We start from the raw sequence: 10,957 nt of genomic DNA on the forward strand, positions 1-10,957 counted from the left end.
TTTTATAAGATTAGAAATAATTAAGTATAAATATTTTTACAAAATTAAGTACTAATATTTATAATGTTTCTCTCAATTTCAGACCAAATTTATTATTTGTATAAATGTTATACTAATATTTTTTATTAAAAACGACTTTTTAACATATTACTTTATTAATTACTTTTTTATTAAGTATTCATGTTTTGTTAATTTTTATTTTTTTTTTCAAAATAGAACAATATTGTGTCTTACTAATTTTAAATCAAAATTTCTATTGGTATGAATGTTATAGTAATTTTTTTTTATTAAAAATGACTTAATAAAATAACTTTTACCACTAAATTTTAATATAAATATCAAATACTTAATTTTTGTAAAACTTTTATACTTAATTACTTTTAATTTTATAAAAAATATTTTAATTATTAAAAAATATTATGTCAAAATCGAATCAAATACACATAAATAGGTACTCAATTGAAACGAAAAAACATAAATGAAAACTAAATTGAAATCAACATAATGACTTCTGATAGTGATACTAACACGTGGCATTGCAATGCCACGTGGCACTGACAATGCCACGTGTCACACAAGGACTTGACACGTGGCATTTTTTTTTTTAAATTTAAAAAAAATTAAAAAATTAAAAAAAAGTAAATTTTAAAAAAAAATTTAAAAAAAATCACAGATTGACACATGACATGTTGACTAACGATGTTAGTTAACTCTGTCTGAAAGAAACCTAATTGAAATTAATATGCAATTGACACTTTTTTAAAACCGGATACCTATTTGACGCACTAGCCCCAAAATGAATACTATACGAGTAATTAAACCTAAAAAAAATCATAGTTTTCTTTTTGTTACTACAAGAAAATAAAGAGAATAAAAAACACCATAGTTAAACAACCATAGAATTCATAGTCAATAAAGAATATTTTATTTAATTATATAAAAAATTAAAAAGAGATGTCACTTTTGAAATTGAAGGAGTTACTGAAATAAATTATATGAATCAAGGCATATATTTTCTGTCATTAATTACATAAGACGTGTAGAAATTCAAACCAATATTGATTAGTTTTAAGCAATAACACCTGAGAAGAACAAGGAAATTAAAAACTACGATTTTGAGATATTTGATATAAACGAAGTCAGTTGGCTTCTTGAGTACGAGAAGATAGATCCTAAATTTCAAGAATATGAATAAATGTAAACAATTAATCAGTCTGTCTACGATGAAAGGAAAGGAACATATAACATTGGTTTGCCTCCTTTAATTTTAAGTTAATATTAAACGTCGGATTCATCTAATTCCTCGACAGTGTCTTCATGGTCGGATCACAACATTTATCTCTTCATTATACCACGTTTCCTTAACTTTTTTTCTGTATTATCAGGTGACATGAACGGTCAAGACTTCGATCAATGAACCCTTTAAAAATGCGATCATCGTCCATTTGTCCATTGATCAGGGTAAGAGTTCTGGGGTACATAGTAGGATCAAGAACAGACTAATGGGGGAATACAGGAAGCTTGTCAGAACATATACTGTATCCCCTATGTTTTAAGCGAAGCGAAACAGGTAGACTAATTATCAGTAAGAAACTAGGCCTTTGTGCAGGTTAAATAGTATAATATATACAAGAAAGTCAACAATATATGGCTATTCTATCATTTTAAATGATGGATTACTGGATCAATTAGAAAAAACTTCAAAAGACAAGGCAACCTAGGAGAATCACCACAAGCAGGTAGTCGAGATAAAGGAGAACCATTACAGTAGAGTTGTCTAAATTAATGCTCTTCATAGTATGGCGGTGTTGACTGAATGCACTGCTCATTTTCCTCCTCTTCGTCTTCATCATCCTCTTCAGCCTCAATCCAATTACTGCGGTGATGTTGTGAAATTGCTTGAACATTATCTCGCAGCACATCTGGGTAAAATGTACCAATTATATTAGTTGCTGATGAAACTACAACAACATTTGGCACGCCCCTTAAAAAGCAAAACTAACTAACCTTGAGTCTCTGGTCCATGATTCAATTCAGTTGGTCTGAGACATCAGTCAAGGTACAGAGAGTAAGAGAGAATGAAGATAGCAATTTGCTTTAAATTAAAAGGGTTTCAACAGGCAAACAAGTCTAAAATCCATATAAACGGCTTTATTCCTAGTGTCTAGTTTGAGCACCCCATACTTTGTATCTGCTCTGAGAATTCAAACAGGTAATGGATATAAACAAAGAAATTACAATAACATTTGCAGCTGCAGCATCATCTGGGACAGTAAATCATGATAGAATTTCTAAGATATTGGCACAAACAGCAGTATCAAGGATACAAATTGGAGTCAATGGGATTATTTCCTGCAACTGATGCCACTCTAGAAATTTGCATTGTTCTAATTCTTTGAATTTCTCTTCCACCATCATCATTAAAAACGGTTTCTCCTTGTGCCTGCCGCTCTTCCAAAGGACTAATGCTTTTAAACACACTTGCTGCAAAATGAAAAAGCTTATGAGAATTTTGATCAATAAAAAATTATCCAATCCAAATATTTAAACAACCTGAGAGGTCCGACCAAATACGGGTGTGATCAGATGGAAGCTCTGATGATGCATTTGCTCTACAGTTCTCTTGCTGCATGTAAGATGCATTTCTTTCTTCAGTATGAGAATGTGCTCTGGTGGCCCCCGCAGGAGGTTCTGAGACAGCCCCTTCATGAAGCTGAGATATTAACATGGTTGCCAGCACAAGGGTTGCATCAAAATTTGAGTGAGACCCATCTTCCAAACCGAACTTAGGCGCCAAAAGAACAGGTCTGCTTGCCGAACACAGTATCATACAAGAATAACGTAAATAACAAATAGTAACTACAAAAAACAAACATAAAAGTATAAAATTCCGAATGCAAGAAAATATGTCGATTTATTTGGGCGTATGTAGCTTATTTCTCCACACTAAAATCCAAGACAATTTGTCTATGCATCTTTTCACATTTCCTTAGTTCTATTTGGGGTTTAATCTATGATAATTACACTCATCATAGCAATATGCATGATGCCATAACATAAAAGAGAAGGTATGAATTTGTATTCATAGGACAATCCATGCCATTGAGGATAAACAGTGTTAGATATTAAATACATCTTACTCGCCAGCTTTCTCGAAATGTAAATGGATGTCAACTTCACAGCCCTCACAAAATGAAAGAAATGCCTGCAGTTTCATCAGAAAAATACCAAGTGTATTTTAATACTCTAATTTATCATAGAATGGAAGAAAGAAAGAATAACACAAATTCTGAGAGATAAACATGATAAAATTTTAAAAACATGATAAAATTTTAAAAACATGATAACATTTGACTTAAATCTCTAACAACATTTGCTAAACTCTCATACAAAATCTTACAAACAAAAGGCCATACCTTCAATTCTTTTACACTGAAAGTCACATCTATTGGATCTCCAGTATGAACATACTGCAAAAATTCTGCTTTAGGATCTATCCATAGTTGGGTGTGCAGCAATGTATCATTGTCTGCAATGACATCCACAAACATAAATATATACAGTTTGCAATATAGCTACCAACAAAAGAATCCTCTTTACCTTTGGTTGGGTCCATATAACTTCGAAGTTCAACAGCCTTTCCACCAATTTCATTTGCACCATCAAGAGGTAGAGCAGAAGGTTCTGTTGCAATGATAGTGATCTCTTGAAGAGAGGACTGAAAATTAGCAAGTAACCTGTTCAGATCTCGAGGCCTCACAACAAAGTTGCTGGGAAATTTTTGCCTATCAAGGGACAAGTGTTGTATGTCAGGTTCTACATTGCAAGTAATCCAATAGCTTTTTCTCATACCTGCAGTCATGAAAACGTATCCTTACTAATCGACCTTACAGTCAAACATGTGTTGGAAACCACACACAGAAAATAGCCGCATAAATTATGAGATGCCTAACACCATTTAAACAGTAAATTACATTGAATTGAAGTTACAACAATTTCATTAAGCTCATTTAAGAAAAAAATTGCTACTATAGACTTTTAGAACATTAATAAGCAGCAGACTTCAAAATCTGCAGAGGAAGTTGCGTATAGTGATGGGAAGTAACAAATCCTTTAGCTGCTGACCAAGATAAAAGATGCAATTGACACGCAGAAGTTAACCCACTCGAAGAAAGGGGGCATGCCATCAATATTAAAAGTATGTTTCCATAACATTGGCCAAGTACAAAATGTGGCTAGTTTTAATTCAGAAACCAACTAAATGATTGGTCTCCCATGGTAACCAAATTAAATCCAAATGCAATTTCTTGTACTATAACTTTCCCTTGTCGAGCAACCACCAGAGATAGCGTACACACTAAATAAGCAATTTACCATTATAGCAATCCAAAATCCACCGCACTTTGGGAGCATCTGGATCAGGCAGTATCACAGTCAAATGATCAATATTCGTAATAGGTGTCCTTAGAACAGCACAAACAGCCTAATCAGAGTATGTGAGAAAGAACTTGTTATTTGCAAACCTCATTTAATTTAAAGTGAGAAAAGACCGGTCCGTACCTTCAGAAGCACACTACATTGCACGGAATTACCAGAAACAGTATACGCGTCAAAGAAGTCAGGATTGAAAGCGATGCATTCGTAGGCCGAACGCGAAGAATTAATAGTGTGGAAAAGAAGCTTCAATAACAAATCAAGAAACAAAAATTAGTAGTACACCAGAGCATTACACTCCTGAACAATCAATAATCAACATTCTCCAGTTCGCTTTAAAGCACTAATTATGCTCACAAAACCCTAACTAAAGTGTAAGGAGCTACTGCAAACAGTGAGAAAACAGAAGTGGTTTTTCCGCGTCTCTTAATCTGGTTCGAAATTATCATTAAGCAAAATTCCGTTCGGATTGAGAAATGGTGAAAACGGAAATGAAGAAAATGAGAATTGGAGTTGCAGAGGAATGTTATTGTTACCTGAGAGGAAGAGGCTTGAATGGCAAGCTCGTTTCCGATGCGTGCGAGACAAGTGATGCATCGCGCAAAGGTTTTGAGAGCGTTATCGCTTAACTTGAATTCCATAGTTCGTTCCACGCGGCACAGTGCGTAACGCGCTTTATTAGGGTTCGCGTTTTGGCGGGAAGAAGGCTACTATTCACCGTTGGATCATGTGTTTGTATTGCTGTTTTACAGATGTTCATTAATGAAATTCAATTTGTTTTTTAGTTTTAATTTAGGCTTAAATATTTGGTTCTCTAATCCTAGATTTTATTTAATTCACTTTGATTCTTTAGATTATTAAACATATTCAATTTGGTCTTCAATGTTATGTTTAATTTAGCATCATTCTGACTAGATTGACTCCCAGGTTTGCACAAAAAAATGCGGGATGGGTTGAAATGTAGAACTCATTGGCCCGCATAGATCCGCAGCCCGTGCAGGCTAAAGGCGGGACGGAGCGGGCTGGCCTGCTAGCCCGCTTACAAAATTATATGTTCTTATTTTGTAGTTCTCACATCATTTATCACGTTTTTTCTTTCATTTTCTTTTATTTGTTTTATTATTATTATTATGTTTATGTATAACAATTGTATATAAGATAATGATTTTAGTTACTGAATATGAAATATCTTTTTATGCAATTTTAGGTACATGTCTTATAAGGTGACATGTTGCAATTGTACTTTAATTATAATATTGCACTTTAGGTAAACTAATTTGAATTATTTTAATAGAAAATGAATATTAATCATTATGAAAAAATAAAAAGATTTTTATTTTGCTCAACACAACAAAAAATTCACTCATCACAAATGCAGGTCAGCTCGCGGGCCATGGACCAACCAGCGAGACAGGACAGACCAGAAAAAAGAATCCAATAATAAACTGCGGAACGAACCAATCCGAACCGTACTTTGCGAACCAAAACACGAGACGGATCAAAACAGACCGGACTCACTTTGTCATCGCTAACTTTGACACGGGTAAGGTGGCATTATCCTTTAATTTCATAAGATGTGATTCCAATGCCCCCTTCTTGCTCGGTCCACACAAAGTTTCGTATAAGAATAAGTAAACTCTTAGGCCACACACATATATATTTGAAAATTATAAAGAAGAATAACGTGAAAAAATTATTAAACAGACATTGATTTAAAAAAAATGGAGCATACGAACTTTAATTTATTATGTCGTGTGTGTAGATTTGTGAAAGGATAGGATGAATTGGATTGAATTGCATCAATGTACATAGAAAAAAAGTGCAACTAAATACATGAAAGCTATACTTGCTATTTTTGTATCAGATCCTCTTCAAGAAATAATCTAACTATTCTATGTATTTCATATTATCCGCCCCAAAAAAAAAGATTAATCGTGTGTGAGAAGATGAATAGTTGAAGCCTACGATTATTGAAGGTTTGAATGTGAATTCAACTGCTCTTAAAGATAAAGGTGGTTTGGAATTGTATAGAACACAGAAGGAATACTCAACAAAAGAGAAAAGATACAGAGAAAGAACCAGGTTCCTCAGAATATTGATCGGACCAATAGGAAGGGATAGAAAGTTGAGTGTGATTAGCTAAAATCTACCACTACGTTGTGTTTGGTTGCTGCTGAATGTTCATAAGCTTAAAATAGTTATTTTTGCAGCATAAAAACTAGCTAATGAAAACACAGAGCAAACAAGAAAAAAAGGAGAGTAAAACGTAAAGCTAATGACATCATATTCATACTTCATAAGAAGGTAAATTTTAAAATTTCCAGCGCTTTGAATTGTGCAAGAAAAGGAATAAATTCTTAGCCAAATTCTGTTTGGCTAAGAGATAACAAGGGAATCTCCAAAAAGCATAATCAAGTTGATGGGGGAATCGAAGCAAAAAAGAGCTTTTTCATAGATTTAAAGATGGCATTTTCAGCGGTTCAACAACTTCAATCCCATTCCCATTTTCTTATAGCTGAATCTTATTCCAATTTAAAAAATTTCCCCAAAAAGATTGATTCACAAATAAAATCATAATTAATTAATTAATTCGTACCTATAAACAAGATTTGAGAATCTGGGAGACAAAAATAAAATGATTTTACTCAGAATTCAAACGAAAACACCCGGTGTTCACGCATCAAGTTAAAGAGAAGAACACACCGAGATTAACATTAACCTAACTGAAGCACAGAGCAAGTAACTAATTAACTAACTAACGATGAAAAGAAAGTTAGTTAAGGTGGTTGTGACATGATCTCTCACATGATAAAACATGCATTGGGGTTTTCATCGCTGAACAATTCGAAGGAATAAGAGGGTGGTGAAGGTGAAGGATAAGTTTCTGAGTCTGACTCGGACCCAGCGCACCGATACACGTGGGAATACGAATACGGTTGCGAGGACGTATAATACGCAGCACCGTAGCGGGTGACGGAGGGATACGTTGTTGGGTGGTAGGTTCCACCATACACCGGAGATGCTGGTGCATGATAGTGCGGTGGGAACTGATGCCGTGTGGGACTCTCATTGGGTGGGCCCAAAATAGTAACCAGGCCTGGGCCCGGGCCATGTCCATGACCACCGGGCATCTGGTTCCGGTTGGGGTTCCAATCTCCACCAGGGTGTTCGACCACAGTAACACCACCCTCGTTACCGTTGATGACAACATTCCCCTTTTGCCCCTTGCTTTTCGACTTTTTCCCTCCACTCCCACCCTCGTTCGCTCCTCCGTTATCGTCAATTCCCGGCACGTTGATAGTAACCCTTCTCTCCCCCATCGATGACTGGTGACCGGGTGGCAGAGTCATGGCTTGCCTCAGCTCCATCCTCGGCTCTTGGAACTGCAAACCGGCTAAGCCGGTTGCGCTTCCTTCACCCATTCTGTTAACGTTGAAAAACCCTTCGCTGCTTCTGATCATGTTGCCACCTTCCATGATTTTGCCCGTGTCTTGAACGACAACCTTAACAGCTTCCTTTTCGTTGTTGATGTTTTGTTTCTCGTCGCCGCTTGGGTTACTTTCTTCGCTGCTTTCTTGCTCGCTCGGTCTCTCTTTGTTCTCTGTGCTTGCCTTCTTCTTCTTCTTCTTCTTTTTCTTCTTCTTCTTCTTCAGTTCGGGTTGGTCAGGCCACAGTTCTGCTCGTTTCCCTGTTTCCGTTAATTTCTTAATCAAAGTATCGCTGTCCACGTTCCCCTTTACCACCACCTTTTGTTCCTTCAAATCAATCGTTGTGCAATAGACACCTGGCTCAACGAGAAATTCGTAGTAATTAAGACAACCTTGGAATTTCAGAATAAACAAACAACCGTTCACTAGCTTCAGTTAAGAAACTAATCAAACCGTTAACAGAGATTTTAATAGAGTGGTAAGATTGAAGGAAATTTACGAGGATGTTAGGTTTTAAACATGATTACCGTCTATGCTCTGTAGAATTTTCTTTACTTTCCTTGTGCAGGCTTGGCAATGAATGGAGACTTTCAACACACAGCTCTGGAGAACAGAGGCGATAGGAAGAGGATTAGAATCTGGTGGAGATGAGAAATTATGAGAGAAGAAGGGAGAAGAATGAATGTTCAACCTTGCACGTGAGATGTTCTAAACCTTCTTCTGGTTCTCTAACTTCGACTCTTGTTTCTGTTGCAGCCATTGGAAACACAGAAACTAATTGAGATGCTTCAGTTGTGTAGCAGAAGGGTGCTTGAAACTGGTTGAAATGCTTCAAAAGCAAGAAAACGATGCTCTAATACTTTGGCATCAATATATATATCCTATGGAAGTAAAGGGAAATGTATTCTACTATTTTAAGTATTTTACTTTTTTGGTGAAATTCCTTCTTGTTATTGTTCTAATAATTTAAAGCAATGTCTCCGGTCTATACTATTATTTTTTTCTGGACTGTTCTTCAATAAATATTAATATTATAGATTTAATCATTGCTATCAATTTTTTATCGGATTTTATCTAATAGTAACTTTTCTTAAACGTAATCCCACATTTCAAATTTTCATTTATATTAAAAGAAAAATATTTTTTAATTACTAAATTTTGATAACTTTTTCTTATAACTTAGGTATTATTTTTTAATTGGTTTTTATTTTCTCTTTCTCAATATTTCAAAGTTGTCAAAATTTAGTAATCAAAATATCATTATTTAAATAAAAATTAAGATTTAATGTTATACAATTGATATAATTTTTTACTGGATAAATGTCGTACAAATTATCGTTGTAAGTTTTATAGAAAAATTTATGCATAATTATTTAAAAATAATATCAATATAAACATTAGACTTTTAATTAAAATAAAATATAGCAACATATATACTGTTATGTACAAATTACCTTCTTCTAAATAGTTATTAAAAACTTGATGCGATTGTGGTTTATGTAATGGATACTTATCATTATAGCATTTGATGCCTCTTCACCTTTTCTGTTTTGTGAATTTCATAATCAGCCCCTGACACCCTTTGAAGGTGAATTTTTGTTTCTTTTACAATTCTTTTGATATAAATATATACATAAATGAAGGGCAATGCTTGTAACCACTTGCTGCAGAAACAACCCATATTTTCAGAGGTTTTACTTGAAAGAAATGTAACTTTCATGAGATTGAAGATATGTCATAATTAGAGGTGTCAATTTGACCCCTAGTTCATGGGCCAGTCCTGGCCACTCTTCATAAAGTCCCCTTTTAGGGGGGTCCTAAATGAGGGGTCCAAAAAAAAGTACCAGCCCCAAAACCCCCTCTCTAGTGGGTTAGGACTAGGGCTAAGGTGGGTTAGCCCCCCAAATAATACTACATTAAGCCAGAGTTAAAGATTAAATTGAGCGACCCAAACGGGCCCGATGACCCGGACGGGCTCGACAACACGGACGAGCCCAATGACCAGGACATACCCAATGACAAGGACAGACCCGACGACCAAGATGAGCCCGACGACCAGGACGAGCTTGACAACCCGGACATGCTAAACAACACGGACGGGCCCAAAAACCCAAACGGGCCAGACGACCAAGATGGGCCTGACGACCAGGACATGCCTGACAACCCAGACAGGCCAGACAACACGGACGGGCCCGACGAACCAAACGGGCCCGAAAACCCGGACGGGCTAGACGAGCCAAATGGGCCCTACGACCCAGACGAGCCCAACGATCTAAACGGGCTGACGACCCGAACGGGCCCAACGATTCAAACAGACCCAATGATCCAGACAGGCCCCACGACCCGAACGGGCAAACGACTCGTATGGACCCGACGATCAAAACGGGCCCGACGACCCGAACGGGCCAGACAATCCGAACGGGCCCGATGACCCAGACGTGCCAGACGACCCGAACAGGACCGACGACCGGAACGGACCCAACGAGCCAAATGGGCCCGACAATCCGAACGGGCCCGACGACCTGAACGAGCCTGACGACCCGAACAAGCCAGACGACCCAAATGGGACCGACGACTCGAACGTGCCACACGACCCGAACGGGCCCGACGACCAAGACGTGCCAGACGACCCGAACGAGTCCGATGACCCGAACGGGCCCAATGACCCGAACGAGCCCGACGACCTGAACGGGCTCGACGACCCGAACGCACTCGACAACTCGAATGGGTCGGACGACCCGTTCGGGTGGTCGGGCCCGTTCGGGTTGTTGGACATCTCTAGATCATCGGGCCTATATGGTTCGTTGGGCCCGTTTGGGTCGTCGATCCTGTCCGGGTCGTTGGGTTCGTCCGGCTCGTCGGGCCCATTTGGTTCATTCGGTCCCTCTGGGTGTCGGGCCCGTCTGGGTGTCAGGCCCGTCCGGGTCGTCGGGCTCATCCAGGTCATCGGGCCCATCCTGGTTGTCGGGTCCGTCGGGCCCGTCCGGGTCGTCGGGCCCGTCCTTGTTGTCGGGTCCGTCTGGGTCGTCGGCCCCGTACGTGTCTTCGGCCCCATCTGGGTCGTCGGCCCCGTACGTGTCTTCGGGCCCGTTCGG

At 37.8% G+C, this 10,957-nt stretch overlaps 2 protein-coding genes across 2 annotated transcripts; both read right to left on the bottom strand.

Annotated features, from left to right (window-relative positions):
* Window positions 1–1,317: 1,317 nt before the first annotated feature.
* LOC114187257 (cell cycle checkpoint control protein RAD9A) lies at window positions 1,318–5,175 on the bottom strand. The gene is made up of 10 exons (XM_028075452.1): window positions 4,971–5,175; window positions 4,561–4,680; window positions 4,375–4,483; window positions 3,601–3,852; window positions 3,417–3,529; window positions 3,141–3,205; window positions 2,554–2,807; window positions 2,328–2,484; window positions 2,008–2,042; window positions 1,318–1,922 (listed from the first exon to the last, which is right to left on the bottom strand). Exons 1-10 carry the CDS (start codon window positions 5,073–5,075, stop codon window positions 1,783–1,785), a joined length of 1,350 nt encoding a protein of 449 aa, XP_027931253.1. The 5' UTR covers window positions 5,076–5,175; the 3' UTR covers window positions 1,318–1,782.
* Window positions 5,176–7,052: 1,877 nt separating this feature from the next.
* Window positions 7,053–8,725, bottom strand: LOC114187121 (heavy metal-associated isoprenylated plant protein 35). The gene is made up of 3 exons (XM_028075254.1): window positions 8,554–8,725; window positions 8,390–8,465; window positions 7,053–8,218 (listed from the first exon to the last, which is right to left on the bottom strand). The coding sequence occupies exons 1-3, from the start codon at window positions 8,620–8,622 to the stop codon at window positions 7,236–7,238; spliced, it is 1,128 nt and encodes a 375-aa protein (XP_027931055.1). The 5' UTR covers window positions 8,623–8,725; the 3' UTR covers window positions 7,053–7,235.
* Between the last annotated feature and the right edge of the window lie 2,232 nt (window positions 8,726–10,957).

The sequence above is a fragment of the Vigna unguiculata genome, chromosome 6 (assembly GCF_004118075.2).
Source record: "Vigna unguiculata cultivar IT97K-499-35 chromosome 6, ASM411807v1, whole genome shotgun sequence".
NCBI lineage: Eukaryota > Viridiplantae > Streptophyta > Magnoliopsida > Fabales > Fabaceae > Vigna > Vigna unguiculata.